Below are 18,772 nucleotides of genomic sequence, written 5' to 3' on the forward strand. Positions count from 1 at the left end.
TCTCTCCAGCCCCCATCTGTGACTTCATAAGTGGGCTATGTCCCTGATGTACAGTGCACAGATGCTCATGGTTCCCCTACCTGCCTTGCCTCCCTGTGAGGCAGAAGAGTCAGGTTTCCCCCTAGCTTCTTGGGACTGCATTTGACATTTGAGAGAGTAAACCTTCTCTTGTGGGACATTGGGTTCTCTGGGCCATGATTCCTGCAGGGACCTACTCCCTTTGTGACTGAGGATGCAACTGGCCTAGCGGCCACCCTGGCTTACACTTGTGTTCTTTGGCAGCTATCCCTTGACAAGGAACTCATTGACTTTGGCAGCTATGTGGTGGGTGAGACCACATCCCGGATCATCACATTGACCAATGTTGGGGGCCTGGGCACCAGATTCAAGTTTCTCCTGGATTCTGAGTTCTTTGAGATGGAAGAACACCAACCCATCATGAAAATGGTGAGCGCACTGCCAGCTTCTGACCAGCAGCCATGCTATCTTACCTGTCTGTGGTTCTGCTCAGTCAAGGATGGGGTGTTGTATGCACCCTCCTAGCCATGCATACTATCTCATGTGTATACAAATAAGTGAGCAAATAAGACTGCCATCAAATTGAGAGGGGGGCAGGGAAAGGAAAATGTCAGAACAGGCTCATATTAGTGAGAATAAAAATGTCTGGCTCCAATGAGGACACATGCAGTCTGGCCTCAGGAGCAATGGCAGCAGAATGGGCTTCCCCTTAAGGCATGTGGTACATATTGAGTAGGAGCACTGGGAGTCCAATCAGACAGCTCCATGAGACACCATGGATCTCTTTCCAGAGTATGAAAAGGGTCTTTGTTTTTCCCAAGAAGACTATGCATGGGCCACAGTGAATGGCAACAGCCTCAGGGGTCCTACTCAGGAAATGAACTCACCATGCTCATGGATCGTGGGATCATTTGGGGAAGATGAACAAAAGATGTACCATTTCTTACATGCTTCTAAACTATTTGAACATTCTTGTGAGAAGCATGAAGCAATCATGTTGGCTCTGTTCAGGTGCCCCAACAAAGACCCCAGAAAACATCTCGACCCAGGAGATGGCAGAACCAACAGGGCAGCTATGACCAAGGCAGTATGGAGAGCAAGCTGCTGTGGGGGAGGGTGGGGCTCCCTTCTCTGGTCAGACCCAGAGAGCAGGGCAGGTGGAATGAGGGGACTGGGAGCCAGGCTTGCTTTGGGTAGGTGGATGGGTTGCCTGGGGGTCCCGGGGTATCTAGGAGTTCTGTCTGCAACCAGCTATGGAGAAAGGAGAGTCAGCTCAACCAAGGCTAGAGCAGAGTCAGCCTCTGGGCAGGTGACCAAGTACAGTGTAAAGAGGGTAGACTCAGCTGCTCATAGGTGGGGTCTATGATGGGGCATCTAAACTAGTGACAGAGAGGAGCCAGCTTGGCCAAGGTAAAATAGACAGTCATCCCTACCCTAGGTAAGCTGACACTGTGGTCTGAAGACCCAGGATAGACAGAATGAGAGCATAGACCAGGGAGTAGAGGAATGGCAGCAGCCCTGGGCACAGATGCATTGTGTCTTCTCTTGGACTCATCTGGTGAGAAGGGTATCTGTGGAGTTTTATGGACAATGAAGACACTGAGTTCCCTTTCAGAGCAGCGTCTTCACCTATGAGGACAAAAGTTTTTATGAGAAGATCATTAACAGTCTCTCTGAGCATCAGCTTGATGGTGATGGGTCCTCCCCACTTGACATCCCAAGCCGAAAAGAATCCGAGAAACTGGATGGTAAGAGTTGGGGAGACTTGTGAGTGGGTAGCAAGAACCTACTTCAAACTTCCTGCGTTGATTCCTGAGCCAGCCAGGACACTTGGCCTCAGCCGATGAATAGTCCTGGAAGAGGGCTGGACACCAGGGCCTCCCAAAGGTAGACATCCAAGAGCCACTGTCAGCACAGCCACCTTAGAATCTCAGATCAACCAGAGGGGCCAGGGAGCAGCATCTCAACTGGAGACTGACAGGCCTGTGACCTAGGTGATGTTGAGGAGGGTCAAGGTACAGAGTTTTCTCAGGCCTTCAACTGTATGATAGAAAATATAGAAAATACTCATACATACAAATATACACTGGTTATGGTGTGCATTGAAATTCTATTTGTGTTGAAACAAATAGAATTGTAGCTAGAGTTTTTTCCTTCAGGCTCCCACCAAGCCCCGGCAGTCCCGCAGCCACTTATAAAATAAACACACAGACTCTTATATTATTTCTAAACTGTATGGCCATGGCAGGCTTCTAGCTAGCTGTTCTTATATCTTAAATTAACCCATTTCTATTAATCTGTAAGTTGCCACATGGCTCGTGGCTTACTGGTATCTTAACATCTTATGGCGGCGGCTGACAGTGTCTCTTGCCTCAGCCTTCCACTTCCCAGAATTCTCTTTTCTCCTTGTCCCACCTATACTTCCTGCCTGGCTACTGGCCAATCAGTGTTTTATTTATTAACCAATCAGAGCAACACACTTAACATACAGAACATCTCACAGCATAGAATCCCCAGATGTGGACAGCCAGGCTGGCCACATGGTGTACAGGGGTGAGGGCTTTGAAGGTTCTGCCTATGAACTGATCTCTGCTGGTGCTGGTTTTTATCAGTACCACCAGGCTCTGAGGCTGAGGAGGGAATTTGTTTTACACCAGCTGCATAGAAGTGCAGATGATACACAAGGACAGTTTCAAAAACTAAACAATCCCCGTGTTGAACTGGAAAAACACATGCCCTGTCAAGGCACTGACCCTTACTGTAGTGTGATACTCTCCATCCTGTGCACTGTTTTCTTTTCTGTTTTCCCTGTTTTCTTTTCTTTCTTTTTGTTTGTTTGCTTCATTTTTTTCAAAACAGAGTTTCTTTTTTTATTTTGGCTTTTAAAATTTGATTTATTAGCATATATTCATTTGTACTAATATAATATTAAAGATATCATTATGACATCTTCATGTACACATGTCATGTACATTGCCCATACTCTTTCTTTTTTTAATTTTTTTAAAAATTTTATAATTTAATTTAATTTTACATATCAGCCATGGATTCCCCTGTCCTCCCCCCTTTCACCCCCTCTTTACCCCACCCAACCCCCATTCCCATCTCCTCCAGGGCAAAGACTCCCCTGGGGATTCAGTTCAACCTGGTAGATTCAGTCCAAGCAGGTCCAGTCCCCTCCTCCCCAGAAATCCACAAAGATACCTCCACAATAGACTACTGGCAATGGTCGAGAGTAAGCCCAAAATGACCTACTCTGGTGATAGGATGGCCAAACACCCTAACTGTCGTGCGAGAAAACTCATCCAATGACTGAGGGAAGCGGATGCAAAGATCCACAGCCAGGCCCCAGGTGGAGCTCCAGGAGTCAAATTGGTGAGATAGAGGAGGGATTGTATGAGCGAGAATTGTTGAGACCAAGATTGGAAATAGCACAGGGACAAATAGCAAAACAGAGTTTCTTTGTACGGCCCTGGCTGTCCTGGAACTCACACTGTAGATCAGGCTGACCTCGAACTCAGAGATCTGCCTACCTCTGCCTCCTGAGTGCTGGGATTAAAGGCTTGCACCACCGCTGCCCAGATGTAGTTTTTATTTTAAGATTTCCAAATTTACCATTTCTTTTGGTTGTGTGCGTGTGTGTGTGTGTGTGTGCGTGCACGCGCGCGCCCTTTTTCCCTGTGCCAAGGTCATAAAAATGTGGGACATACATCTCACATTTAAAAATCAGTAGTTCATTTCAAATTTTAAAGAGTTTTGTTGAGAAGTTCCTTCCAAATTCTACTCATTGCAAGAATTTCTTACTTAAGCTTGAGAGAGCCACAAGCACTTAAAACCCATGAGTCTCCCACAGACCATCCTTAGCTTATCCAATCTCTATCAGGAACTGGCATGTGTTCTTTCACTGGCTAGCCTGTAGCTGAATTACTTCTCTATGTTCTGTATGTGCAATGACACTATCATTGCAGACCAACTTCTTCTGAAATGCCTTCACTAGTTTCTTTTTATCATTTTCACCAACAATCCTTTAGATGGTATGTGAGGGTCTTCCTGCCACCTCTCTGTTGAATCCTTATGTGGTTAGAATTCTCATTCCCTGTAAGAAGCAGGTCATCACCCTTACCTAGATCAGCAAAGGGTCAAAGAGTGGAGAACTGGATAGTAAATGTACTTTCTTTATAGAAACTGTCTGCAGGCAGGTGGGTGTCAGGAAACAGAGGATGTGGCATCAAGGGAGAGGCAGCTAAATCCTCAGCAGTGGCTCATACAAATTAGCACAAAGCAGGGATTGAGTTTCAGTCTCTGTGAAGATAGCCTCTTGTTCTTAAAACTTTCACTACTATATTTTTGACCTGGGCAGAGGTGGGCATTAATACCTTTAATCCCATTACTCAGGAGGCAGAGGCAGGTGGATCTCTAAGTTTGAGGCCAGCCTGGTCTACAGAGTGAGTTCCAGGACAGCCAGAGTTATACAGAGAAACCCTGTCTGAAAAACAAAACAAAAAATAAATGTTTGGATAAATGGGTTACTTGTGCCAGGAATCTATTGACTATCTGAGAGGAATGTACTTTAGGCTCTCTTTTTTAATTAGTTGGACAATTTATCCTATCTAATATAATTTCTTGTTTGTCATGAACTTAGATTAAGTCTTGAAGTCATGAATTGTGTGTTACCTAACTTTCTTTTTTTCAAAGTAATTGCGTGCATTGTGTTGGTTCTTTGCATTTCTGGATACATTTTAGAATTAGGTTATTGGTTTCTACAAATACATAAACACACACACATACACACACACTCAAAGTCAGACATGTTAGTATATCAATACATATCTATAATCCCAGCACCTGGAATGTAGAGGCAAAGGATCAGGGATTCGAGATCATTGAGTTGAAAGCCAGCTTGAGTTATGCTAGACCTAGTCTTTTTTTTTTTTTTTTTTTTTTGGTTTTTCAAGACAGAGTTTCTCTGTGTAGCTTTGGTGCCTGTCCTGGATCTCACTCTGTAGACCAGGCTGGCCTCAAACTCACAGAGATCCGCCTGGCTCTGCCTCCCCCGAGTGCTGAGATTAAAGGTATGCACCACTACCGCCCGGCCAGACCTTGTCTTTAAAAAAAAAAAAAAAAAAAAAAACAAGGGGGAAAGCCTTTCATGAGTGTGATTGGTATAGCTTTGAATATGTCATCAGTTTAGAAATAATATCTTGACGTATTGAGTCTTCAACCCATAAGGATGATGACCCAATGAGTTTATTTTTCCTTAGCAGTACCTCAGAGTTTGCGGTAAGTACTTCTTATACATTTTTTTAGTTGGTTCAATCTGAAAATCTTAGACTTTTTTCCAAGACTGATTATTGATATAGTCTTATTTGCCTTCTAGAAGCAGAGGTTTCAGCTGTGGCCAGTGCCATGACCATGGTTCCTAGCGAGGAGCAGGCAGAGATAACCTTGGGGGAGGTCAGTCCACCTACCCTGCTAAACCTTGGCTTATTCTAGCCAGGAGGCAGCTCATCCTCCTCTGGCCCTAGCCAATACTCTCAGGGGGCTCTTTCATCTGTCCAGAGCCAGACTAAACCCACAGTCTCCAGGCACCTGTGGTCTCAACTAGTACCAAGGTATCCCCTCCCCATGTTGAGAGTAGGTAGGACCAGAGTAGCAGGGTCAAATTCCTATGTGTGGTCCAACTTAGAAAGGACAACAACCTCCCTAGCTGAAATGTGTGTGTTCACACAAATGGGAGGAAGGAGATGAAGAGAAAGGTTCAGGCTACCTTTCTTGCCCCAGTCCAAATGGACTGTGGGCCTTAGAATCAGGAATGGGATCTTTGAAACTCCAGGGGCTTAGAGGTAGAGTAGGGTGGTGGGGACTTGTATATCCTATACACAAGATAGAAAATAAATACAGCCAGCTCTTACCAAGCTCTTCTGGCATCTAAAGCTGGTAAAAAGAGCCTGGCCTCTGTGGTGGGGTAAGGGTCTGTGGAATGCACACAGGTGGCTTACTGCTTGAATGAGCCCTCTAAGTCCCACTCTGTTGGGACTCCATAGCAGTAAACATTCAAGAGCATGTCAGCCTTAGAACTAATACCTGCATGTGACCAAATGGACATCCCAAGGACATGGTCCTACCTCCCACCCATCCTTGCAGTGGTAGCAAGAATAAGGGCTAGTGGGAAATTCCCTAAGAAAAACCATGATGCCTGTGTTCTGACCCCATGGCCCTCTTCTTCTTGCACAGGTAACAGAGGGAGAAATTGGCCCCTTCAGTTCCATCAAAGTACCTATTATCTTCAACCCAGTTATCCCAGGAGAAGTCCAGACTAAGTTCAAGGTTATGTTTAAAAATTCACACTGTCCAACGGTGAGTATCCCGGCTGCCACTTGATATGACTGATCCCCACCACAGCCACATCAGACAGCTGCCCTAGGTGCCAGGAGGTTTCCATTTGCTCATACTTAAACCATTAGTGGGTAGCACAAATGGTTGACACCTTAGGTAATAAACACACATGCACAAGAGTTTTTAGATGCTCCTGGACAAATTGCTTTTTTTTTCTTCTCCCTCCCCACCCCTGGCCTTTTTTATAGTGTTGGAGATAAAACTTAGAACCTTGAGCAAGCAGTCTACCAATGAGCCTTACTTTAAGCTCTAGTCCATGCTCTTTTTTTTTTTGTGAGATTTGGATGTGTTTGGTGTACATGCCTATGTATAAGTATTCATGTGTGTGGACATACATATGTGTACAAATGTGCATGTGTGCTTGCATATATAGGCCAGAGGTTGACACTGGGCATCTTCCTTGATCACTGTGTACTTTATACATTGAGGCAAGGACCCTCATTTGAACTCACTGATTCAGCTAGAATAGCTAGTCAGTTTGCTCAAGAAATCTCTTGTCTCTTTCTCTGTCCTAGGATTACAGGAGGGCCACTGTGCCCACTGGGCTTTTTTTTTCCCCTAAAATAGGGTTTCTCTGTGTAGTCTTGCCTGTCCAAGAACTTACTCGTTAGACTAGGCTGGCCCACTGGATTTTATGTGAGTGCTGGGAACCCAAATTCTGGTCCTGATGCTTACACAGCAAGTACTTTTTCCTGTTAAGCTGTCTGCCCAGCTCCCCAACCCCAACTCTTAATTATTAGAAATATCTTTCTTAGTTTATAAATTCATAAATTTATTAAATTATGACCAGATAATATGATCACTTGGTGAATGTGAATTTCCCAAGGATAGGTAAAGAAGCATTCTCAGGAGCTGGAGACATGGCTTAGTGTTTTAAAACACTGGCTATTCTTGCAGAGGACCGAGGTTTGATTCCCAGCTGCCCATATGGTTCACAACTATCTGTAACTCCAGTTCCAGGGTATCTGACTCCCTCTTCTGGCCTCCATAGGCAATGCTGCACATGGTGTACAGACATATATGCATGCAGGCAAAACACTCATGCACATAAAATAAAAATCAATAATTAAGCCGGGCAGTGGTGACACATGGAAGACAGAAGCAGGTGGATCTCTGTGAGTTCAAGGCCAGCCTGATCTACAGAGTGAGTTCCAGGACAGCCAAGGATTCACAGAGAAACCCTGTTTTGTTTTGTTTTTTAATATTTATTTACTATGTATACAGAGTTCTGTCTCCATGTATGCCTGCATACCCGAAGAGGGCATCAGATCTCATTATAGATGGTTGTGAGCCACCATGTGGTTGCTGAGAATTCAACTCGAAACCTCTGGAAGAACAGGAAGTGCTTTTCTTTTTTAATTTTAATTTTATTTAATTAACATTTTTTCATTTATTTTACATACAAACCACAGTTTCCCCTCCTTCCTCTCCTCCTGTTCCCCCTCAATGTCTGTAACTCTAGTTCAAAGGTATCCAGCACACGCACATAGACACACATACAGGTAAGACACCAATGCACATAAAGTAAAATTAAATCAATTATTAAAACAAACAGAACCATTCTCCTTTGAAGTGGAAAAACAAGACAGCTCAAAGAGTGATTTGAACAATCCAGCTTGTCAAGTGTGGATGATTTTTATTAAGGGTTACCTACAGAGTGGTGGTAACTCAAAGCAGTTACTCTACCCAAGTTCTACTACCTCTGAATCATATTTGTCTTTTATCTATATGCAACAGGCCATTGGGGATGTTAATTAAATCACCTGAACATTAGTAGTTTTGAATGAACCTCCCCCTAAGCCAGGGGAAATGCTAAGAGTATCAATGTCCATCACCCCAGCAGTTTGATATATAATTTGTGTATGTTCTTACCTCAACTGCTGGCCAGGGTCTTCTGTCCAAAATAAGGACAGTTGTGTCAGAGTGTCAGGCCAGAAAACCAGTGATCTGTTTTTTGTTTTGTTTTGTTTTTCGAGACAGGGTTTCTCTGTGTAACAGCCCTAGCTGTCCTGGAACTTGCTTTGTAGACCAGGCTGGTCTCCAACCCAGAGATCTGCCTGCCTCTGCCTCTCAAGTGCTGGGATTAAAGGCGTGTGCCACCATGCCTAGCCTGTCTTTTTTTATATTACAACATTAAAATTGTTTAAAGTTTTCTTTGTGACCAGAGGCAAGGTTTATCTTTTTTTTTTTTTTTTTTTAATGGTTTTTTTCAAGACAGGGTTTCTCTGTGTAGCTTTGAAACCTATTCTGGAACTCACTCTGTAGACCAGGCTGGCCTCGAACTCACAGAGATCCATCTGGCTCTGCCTCCTCAGTGCTGGGATTAAAGGCGTGCACCACCATGATCAGCGTCAAGGTTTATTTTGAAATGATGAGTAACTGTGAGAAAGGTATCTTTGATTTGAAGCTGTAAACAAATTTAGTAACAGGATTACTTCCCTCCTGTTCCTTTTGTGACATTTATCTTCCTTTCTGATTATATTTGACATTTCTAGATGTCAAGTGTTATAGAGCAGCTTTGCTGGTTGGTGTGTGAGGGACGACATGCTTCTTCAGTTTAAGTTGTGCCTTTCACCAAAACCAAGTATCCTTTATCCTCCATTCTGTAGTCATTTTTTGTTCTGTCTCCTTCTTTGGCTTTTTCTTTGTTGGAAGGGAGGTTGTTGGTTTTTGTTGTTGTTTTGAGAAATAGGTCTCCCCATATATCTAGTCCAGGCTGACCTTGAACTGGAGACTTTACAGCCTTTTCTTTCTGAAGGGTTGATTATAGGCTTGTCCCACAGTGCTTCAATCTCTTTTCAAGAGCTAGGCTTTGTCTGTCAACCCAGAAATATTTTCTTTCCTGGGAGAACTCTGGATACTCACAAAGCAAAAAAAAAAATGTTGTATTTTGTATTATTCCTTTCATCATAGGTTGTGTTCATTTATTTTACAATGATATTACCTGTTTTTAGTTTTCTTGTTCTCATTAATCTTCTCAAGTTAACTACTACCTTATTTTTCCCCATGGTACTTGAAAAACTCATTTTTTTGACATATCTTCCTCCATCCTGGCCTCACAATTCCACCACATTTCTTTTTCACGTAGAAAGAGAAAGGTCCTTCAAGACTCCCATTTCCCAGGAACACACCCCAACACCTCTTGACAACCAAAGCAGAACACAATTTCTGTATCTCTCTTGTCTTCCCCTGCATCATCCTTGGCACCTATATTTACTCAGCTATCATCAGAATTATGAGAACTTTCCCCCTGCTATGATTATTTTTATTCATTACTCACAGTTTAAGGGCAAAATGCAATCACCGCTGGTCTAGATTGGATCATCAGGTGTTTTGTGCTCAGCACCACCTGTCTCTACTCTACCAGGAACTCTGCTTTGACATGTTTCCTCGAATCATTTTGGAATGAACAGAAACAGGTAGTATATAAACTGTGGGTAATTCAAGATAGGAATAATTACTTATAACATAACCCACAAGAATCTATGTAAGGCCCAGATACATGGCTATACAAGTCTCATAACAACCCATAGTGCCAACAGCATCCACAATATGAGTGGTGTTTGTCTTAGTTGAGGATTCTATTGCTGCAATAAAACACCTTGACCAAAAGGCCAGTTGCGGAGGAAAGGGTTTATTTGGCTTACACTTCCATATAACTGTTCTTCATCCAAGGCAGGGCAGGAACTCAAACAGAGCAGGAACCTAGAAGTAAGAGCTGATGCAGAGGCCATGGATGAAGTGCTGCTTAACTGGCTTGCTTCCCATGACTTGCTCAGCCTGCTTTCTTATAGAACCCAAGACCACCAGCCCAGGGACGGCACCACCCACCATGGGCTGGACCCTCCCCCATCAATCACTAATTTAGAAATTGCCCTATAGGCTTGCCTACAGCTGGATCTTCTGGAGGCATTTTCTTAATCGAGGCTCCTTCCTCTCAGATGACTTCAGCTTGTGTTAAGTTGACATAAAACTATCCAGCACAGTATTCAAGAGCCTACAGTTTCACAGTGCCCACAGTACTCATAATTCCTGTAGTTCCCACAGTACCCACAGCTCCCACGGTATCCACAGGAATTACTTTTATTATCACTGTAGCCAAATACCTGCCTGACAAGAAGCAACTTCAGGGAGGGGGTTATTTTGGCTCCTAGTTTGAGGGTACACTCCGCTGTGCTAGGGAAGGTGTGGTGGCAGAAATGTGAAGTTCCTGGTCACGTTGTAGTCAGAAAACAGGACGAATGCTCGTATTCAGCTGGCTTCTCCATTTCTCTTTCACTCAGTCTGGGACTGCAGTCCATGGGTCAGTCCATCTCTAGTTAGGTGGGTCCTCCTTCCTCAGCTAAACATCTCTGGGAGCAACATCAAAGACACACCCAGAGACATGTTCTTTAGGTGATTCTGAGTCTAGTCATGTTGACAATGAAGAATGACTATCATACCACGTTTTCCACAAACTCTACCCACAGACCCCAAGTTCCCACAATACTCAGAGTTTCCATGATAACCCATTTCCACAGACCACACTGACCACATTTCCCTTAATACATGATGGAGGAAGCCAGGCCAGAACTGTGAAACCACTAGGTTCAATGTATCTGTTTCACAGGTTGGTGACCTGTTTAAAGGGAAGTGGACCCAGGAATCAACTCCTATCCCTAGCTTCCTTCATTCCTTTAACTTTCCCTTGACAGAGTCTACCCTGCCACCTCCCATCCTACCTACTGTCCCATGGTTGTACACTGAACCACTCCTGGCTCTGAAAAACCGTGGGACCAGCCAGTCCTGTACTCCCTGCCCTCAGGGGTTGAGTCCGATCCCTCCCAATGACAAAGTAGATAACAGGCTTTTTGGAGAACTCTTGATGTGCAAATGAAAATGCAGCATTCCTTGGATGTGCCTCAACAATGCCACTAACAACAATAAAAAGACTGACCTGAAGATTTAAAAATGTAAAATAACAAAATAATAGAAATAAATTAGATAACCTCCAAGAGGAGGAGGAGAGAGAGAGAAGGCTCCATCCTAGCTGGACCACCTGAGGACTGGGACTTCCCTTTGTTTTTTAAGACTCCTAGAACTTGCCTTCTTTGTCATCTGTGTCTGTCCTCCAGATCTAAGCTCTCCATCAGGTCCTGGTCCCTGCTTTAATAGCTGCTAATAATAGGTGCCCAGCCACCTTAGCTGCTCAGCCAGCCTGTGTAGGCTGAGACCAATGTTGTGCTAACCTGAACGGCTCCTCACATTCTAAATGTTGACGCTGTCCTCCTGCCTCCTCCACAGAAGAATGTTGCTGGAATGTTTTCTAATTTTGTCTCTGATCCAGAAATAGATTGCATTTTTGGCAATACTGTGGCCTCAGACTTGATAATTGGAACATTTTAAATGGTACAAGTCCATTAGCCTATGGAAAAGGAGACCTCCTACCAGGCCAACTCACCCTATTGACAGTCTAGAGGGCATAGTCCTCTATCCCAGGCTGAGTTCTTTAGTCCATGTAGATTTTCAGAGGTCTCCACTCAACCCATAGCACCAGAACAGTACCTACCACCCAGTAGGCTTCACCCTTATACCAGGCTTCCTTTAGTTCCTGACATCCCTCCAGGCCCCCACCTACTCACCTTACCCAACCAATCAGACCTGAAGAGTCAGAGTGAGGAGAACCAGCAGATGGGGACAAAGATATAAGTTTACCACCCCTTTCCCAGATCCCTGCGAAACTACTGAATTCTGTAGCTTCCTGTTTGTGTTCTCTGTGGCAGTTTTACACATAATGCATAAAACTTTTGTTTTATAATGCATTATTGTGCAATCAAGGATTTTGAGTTGTTTTGGTTGTGCTGGGAATCAAACTCAGGGCTTTGAACATGCTAGGCAAACACTGGTGAGCTGCATCACGGACCTAAGTCTTCAAGCAATTAAAAATCTTGATAACTTTAAAATTGAATGTGAAATACATGGCCATTTAGTATGAATTACATATTTTATGTTTATAACTGTTGGTAATAAAAGACATTTTAAGCTGGTCTACAGAGTGAGTTCTAGAACAGCCAGGACTACACAGAGAAACCCTGTCTCAAAAGGAGTTCCATAGGAGATAGCTGTAATTTCTTTTTGGAATGAGTGAGTTTGTTAAGTGTAGGTGTAAGGGTCTTATTAAATACGAAACACAGAGCCAAATGCAGAGTTAAAAGCCCAAGAGGTCAGAGCAGTAGCTAAGAGCTGATACTAAAAAACCTTTCTTACCCTTCCTGCCGCTGTCAGAAAGAGAACTATTTCCTGTGTGTCTGTCTTTTTATTGACTTTCTATTCTGCCTTCTCATTGGTTGTAAACACAACCACATGACCTCCTCATCACTGCCTGTCTATACAGACCTCCAGGTCTTTTATGGTTGGTATTGAGATTAAAGGCGTGTGTCTCCATGCTGGCTGTATCCTTGAACACACAGAGATCTGTCTGTCATGTGATCAGGATTAAAGGTGTGCATCACCACCGCCCAGCTTCTGCTATGGCTTGCTATTAGCTCTGACCCCCAGGCAACTTTATTTATTAACATACAAATAAAATCACACTTCAGTACAAATGAAATATCACCATAGTTAAGTGTGTAGCAAACAGAAGTAAAAGAATAAAACAGCAAGCAACAGAAAGATAGTAGAGCATCAAATCAGACACTCAGACTGTCCAGCAGAAACTAACCGGGAAACACTGGGAACCAAAAGCACCATGTGGAGTCACTGATGAACAAAGACGGTCCCAGACAGAACGTCTTATCCTGGGTGTCATTTTGAATTAGTCATTTTCCCACCATGGACATTTTTGTACCACAGGGTATCTGAGTCTTTTACTTTGGGAGGATGAGTGGGAATAATTTATCTCCCGGATGTTTGTACTCAGATGCGGTGCTCTCCTCCTGTTGTCAATGGCATTTTCTCCACTGGACTGCTTTTTCCATTCTCCTCGTGGGGATGGGGTGGGGAGCAGCCCATCCCTGAAGAAGGGGTCTTACAGGAGACTATAAGACAAACATGCTTGGATCTGAAGTGATTGAGAGGCCAACCCACATCCAGAGCCATCTTCTCAGTCTGTTTTTACTGATCAGCTTTGGACTTGATGTTACCTTTCTGCTGTTATTTGTTCTTTTACTTGGAGCCTCACCAAAGTGACACTCTGCCCCCACCCCAGACTCTCTCTGTGGAAACTCCTGCTGACTGATTCAACAGATCTCCCCAGTTGATTTCTGATGGATAATTTTTTTTTTTTTTTTTTTTTTGAGACGGGGTCTCTATAGCCCTGGTTGTTTTGGATCTCAACCAGAATGCCCTCAAATTCACAGAGATCTGCTTGCCTCTGCCTCTGCCTCTGTCTCCCAAGTGATGAGATTAAAGATGTGCACCACCACACTCTAAATCTGCTGGATATTTTGAGCACCAAATTTGGTAATGTTTTACTACCAATCTATCTATGGATCAATCTGTCTTTTACCTCAGCTTACTATACATTTAATAAACTCATTCAAAACCCAAAGTATGACTATTATAATTCATTCTCTGGATCCTACAGAATAGGATAATCACATGAAAAATATCACAAGATTCTTCAACACATGTCTTGATTATTAACCTCAATACTTGTAATACAGTAAGTTAAAAAAAAAAATCAAACCATGAAACCTTTTGCTAAGTATTGTGTTAACACTCACTGGTATCTCCTACGTTGCAAAGTAAACACATGTTGAGTTTACATGTTCCACTTCAGTTATATTTCAGAGCCACTGGTATTGCTGTAGATGTGCCAGTCTGGGTGCCAAGGGCCATTGTGGACCTGAAGATCTGCATGTATGACCGACTCTACCAGGACTCTATCACTGTCCACACCAGGTGAGCCTTATGGTGGGCAGCAAGAGTGTCATGCCTGGAGCTGGATACACACTGGCTCTGAATTGTCACCTTAGGTAACAGAGGACTGGGCAGTTAATTAGGCTATGGACCTTGAAGAAAGTGATCCTGAATATCCAGGATGTCCCAGGGTTGTGGAGGCATTGTAGAGGAATCTGGGAAAGTCAAGGACAGAGACAGAACTGAAGACAGGAAGGGACCACAACTATGGAAAGCCAGACATCTAAAAGTGCAAGAAATGGATTTTCCCCTGCAGTCTTCACAAGGAACCAGCCCTGCCTACATCTTAACCTTCAGTCTAGTTAGTCCGACTTTGGCCTTATGTCCTCCATGATGCTCAGAGAGTTACTTTATAATGTGTTAGGTCTGAGTTTGTAGAAAGTATTTCAGCAGCCATAACACACTTGCTGTATGCCTGGGTTACTAAGCAAGGGTCTAAGTGCCCTCAAGAATATAGAACATAGCAGTAATATGGAGAATAGACAAAGTCCAACAAAAGAAGTGTATTTATTTGTATTGTTTTACAAAGACATCAGATTTTTGATTAAAAGTATTTTCCTTGAAGTACAACCTGATATAGGAGCATTCAGGTTTCATGACTTCACCAGCTTTGAACTACTAGTCCCCAGACCAGAAAAGCAGGTGCTGTTTGTATCAAACCCTGTCCCTACCCCGTCACACATGACCTGGAAGAACAGTACTCCCATGACATGGTTTCCATCAGGCTTTGTCTTGCTCCATGAAGGTGCAGTTAGTAGATGTCCTCAAACTCCTCCCTGGGAACCAGAGAGCTATAAGAGCAAAAGTCAGGGGGAAACATGTTGAATGAAGGAATGTGGGGCTTGGAAGAAGGGTTTGTTGTACTTATTTGGGAGAATGGGTTAAACAGAGTTTTGGGTAGGTATTAAGCGCTTCCTGGCCATGTAGGGAAGGAATTTTATCATTCTTACCCAAAGCACCCAGCTGTCAGTATAACTGTGTTCAGTAATCTTTAAACCTAGTATCATGTGTAACTTTGTGTGGGTTTACCTGCACGAGTATAGAAAGGTGTTGATTTATGAAGACCATTTGTTGTGTGTGCCCAAGAACCAATGTTGGTCACTGTTTTCAAACAGTGGAACTGACTAACACCCCAAGTGACTGCTTTCCATGGTATTCTGGGTTTCTAGCAGCAGAAGCTCAGGGCCCTGGTCAGCTGTAGTGTTGGATACACACTGTAGGGGCTCAGAGGCAGGCCAGAGGCAGGCCAGAAGTCACCACAACTCTGGTAACCATCTGGGCTCTGGTAATCATGCACAGAGCAGGAGAAAGGAGAGAGGCTTTTCCCTCTGTGTCCACTTGGTTCTTCCTTATGGATGCTCCCAGAGGTATCTATGCACTTGTGAGCCCTCCCTGATGATCTGGCTACTTCCCTCAGTGTCCCTCATAACATTAGGGTCCACGGCATGACTTTATTGTTCCATCTCTGGATCGCTATGGACTCAGCTCTCAGGGCCATATTTGAGCAGAGGTCTAGAAGACCATGGGCTGCAAAGCATAATCAGCCACAGGACATACAAGGATCATTCTAGAAGGCTCTTGAAGGTTCTAGGACTATTGCCAATTATCCCCAGGCAAACCAGGGAAGAGTTTCCTGGGCCTCCCTCTCCAGGTTACTTTTTCCTTTGGTTAAGACATAATTCTTCCTATGGGAACAAAAGGAGAATCCCATAGGGAGCAAGCCAGGGCTGTCCTCCAGAGCTGCCTTAGAAGGGGATTTGGCCACTGCCACTGCCTTTGACAGATACCTCATTTCAGGCAAGGGAGAGGAAAACTTCTTTTGGACATAGGAAGACACAGGTAGGCTCTAGTAACTGGATATAGACATGTCTGTTCTTCGTCTGTCTGGTTCTGAGTTATAAACTTGTGTCAGTAGCTAATATCTAACCATCCAGGGCCTCTCAAACTTCCTGTAAAGAATCCTGGGTAGGAAGAAGCAGGAACCCCTAGGGAGAAGACGTCCTTTACAAGCCTTCCAGGCCCTGCACTAAGTATCACCCTGCAATACTTCTTCCCATTAAGCACTCTAGTCTCTGAGAACTGATTTGGGCATATTTCAACACAATTTTTTATTTTTTATTTTTTTTGGTTTTTCAAGACAGGGTTTCTCTGTGTAGCTTTGCGCCTCTCCTGGAACTCACTTGGTAGCCCAGGCTGGCCTCGAACTCACAGAGATCCTCCTGGCTCTGCCTCCCGAGTGCTGGGATTGAAAGCGTGCGCCATCACCGCCCAGCAATTTTTACTATTTTCTTTTTTTTTTTTTTTGTTTTGTTTTGTTTTGTTTTTTTGTTTTTCGAGACAGGGTTTCTCTGTGTAGCTTTGCGCCTTTCCTGGATCTTGCTCTGTAGACCAGGCTGGCCTCAAACTCACAAAGATCCGCCTGGCTCTGCCTCCCGAGTGCTGGGATTAAAGGCGTGCGTCACCACCGCCCGGCTAATTTTTATTATTTTCATTTTAAACTTTTTTTTTCAAAAGCTGGGTGTATTGGTACATGGCTATAAACTCAGCACTCAGGAGGCTGAGGCAGGACAGCTGAGTTATATAGTTCAGCCTGGGCTATATAGTGAGACCCTGTCTTAAAAAAAAAAAATCAGGGTCAGCAAAATGACTCATCAGAAAGGCACTCACTGTTAAAGCCTGAAACCTGAGTTCAATCCCTAGAACCCACAAAAACACAGGCAAGAAACAATTCTGCAAAGTTCTCCTCTAGCCCCCACACATGCAAAGTGCTCCTGTGCATGTTTGAGTGTGCACATGCACTTGGGTGCGCACTCATGCTTGTACACATGCGTGTGTGAGTACACACACATACACACACCATGCATAAGTACACAACAATAGTAATCTTTATTTTAAAAAATTTTTATTTCAGCCAGGTATAGTGGCAAGTGCCTTTAAAATCCCAGCACCTTGGAGGCAGAGGTAGGAGGATCTCTGAGTTTGAGGCCAGCCTGGTCTATATACCAAGTTCCAGGACAGCCAGGACTATATAAAGAGACTGTCTCAATAAATATACATTATTATATTTCATTTTATTTTATGTCTGACTTCTTTGCCTGGTTATATGTATGTGTACCACGTGCATGCTTGGTGCCCACAGAGGTCAAAAGAGGGTATCAGATCACCTGGAACTAGAGTTACGGATGGTGGTAAGACACCATTGAGCGCTGGATCCTCTGCAAAAGCAACAAGTTCTCTTAACCACAGAGCCATCTTTCCAGCCCCCAATAATAATTTTTTTTTAAAAATTTAATCAATTTCATTTCAGAACAAAACATCCCTTAAGAAACAGCATTGAAGCTGCTTTCTAACCATCAGTGTGCTATGCTTGGCTCAGAGTAACATGTCTGCTGCATATTACACACTGGCTCTATCATTAGAAATACCTTAATCAGTCAAAGGATTAAGCATGCAAAGCCACCTGTGACCTCTTGCAGATCAAAAGCAGCCCTGCGCCTGAAGTTTGAAGTCTGCAAGGAGCTGAGAGGCCACATAGAGCTTTTGCCAGAAACTGGCTACATCCAGGCCCAGTCCTCCTATTCAGTACAGCTCAAGTTCCTGCCTCGGTGAGAACTGGGAAAGGCCTGGAGCATGATGGGAGGGGGTGGGATCCATGGGTGCCTTGTGCTGATCACTCTGCTTGACACACACATCCAGGATGTACCATCTGCCAAGGTAAGAACACACTGATCCCAGCGCAGACCCCGCCATCACTTCTGCTCAGACACAGTGAGCACCTTGCTCTTGTGAGATCTCTTCCTGTCATTCCCTGAGGTTCGGTGTCAGCTTGTAGCATACACTTGAAGCTTGTTTCTTTACCTTCATCCCAAAGCTCTGTAAGGTGTGCCTGTCACTCAGTTTTCCCTGCATCCTCCCTGTTCCAAAGCCCTTCTGTTCTTGCCCCTGGGGTACCTGCACTGTAGGTGTTGCAGACTGTTTTGGTATGTGGTATGTCCTTTGGCTTCTGCCTTTCCTAGGATGGACTTTGAATAATTCACTTCAGCTTTTCTGGTGCTTTGGCAACCAAAAGTACTGATTTTCACTTCTGCAGCTCTATTTCCCTTAGTGACCCTTGGTTCCTGCTACTGAACCTATTTTCCAAGCTAAGATCTAGACCCTGGGCTGTCAGCAGAGTTTGGACCACAGAAATAGGTGTAGCGGGCTGAGGAGTGTGGTGGCTGTGGCTCTGCCTCCAGGCCTCGGCACTCAGGGTATCGAAGAGGAGCTGAAGCGGGTTTTTAGGATCTGACCTGCTTCATGGTAAAGGGGAACTCTTTTCTTTGTACTTTTTAAAAATTATTATTATTATTTTCGAGACAGGGTTTCTCTGTGTAGCTTTGCGCCTTTCCCGGAACTCACTCTGTAGTCCAGGCTGGCCTCGAACTCGCAGAGATCCACCTGGTTCTGCCTCCTGAGTGCT

At 44.0% G+C, this 18,772-nt stretch overlaps 1 protein-coding gene across 18 annotated transcripts in view; it reads left to right on the forward strand.

Annotated features, from left to right (window-relative positions):
• The window catches only part of Cfap74 (cilia and flagella associated protein 74), a 64,243-nt gene that overhangs the window by 26,944 nt on the left and 18,527 nt on the right, over positions 1 to 18,772 (forward strand). For 16 of the 18 annotated variants that reach the window (XR_009377739.1, XR_009377738.1, XR_009377737.1 and 13 more), the window contains exons 17-22: positions 283 to 447; positions 1,634 to 1,766; positions 5,396 to 5,472; positions 6,253 to 6,375; positions 14,174 to 14,295; positions 17,790 to 17,918. Coding sequence is in view for 14 of the 18 variants with exons in the window: in XM_059255524.1 (XP_059111507.1) it covers positions 283 to 447; positions 1,634 to 1,766; positions 5,396 to 5,472; positions 6,253 to 6,375; positions 14,174 to 14,295; positions 17,790 to 17,918 (749 nt within the window). In the remaining 4 variants the exon portion in view is untranslated. Of the gene's footprint in view, positions 1 to 282; positions 448 to 1,633; positions 1,767 to 5,395; positions 5,473 to 6,252; positions 6,376 to 13,312; positions 13,667 to 14,173; positions 14,296 to 16,110; positions 16,172 to 17,789; positions 17,919 to 18,772 lie in introns of those variants that run through there. The other 2 variants (XM_059255525.1, XM_059255526.1) reach the window with 2 other exon arrangements.

The sequence above is a fragment of the Peromyscus eremicus genome, chromosome 2 (assembly GCF_949786415.1).
Source record: "Peromyscus eremicus chromosome 2, PerEre_H2_v1, whole genome shotgun sequence".
Lineage (NCBI taxonomy): Eukaryota > Metazoa > Chordata > Mammalia > Rodentia > Cricetidae > Peromyscus > Peromyscus eremicus.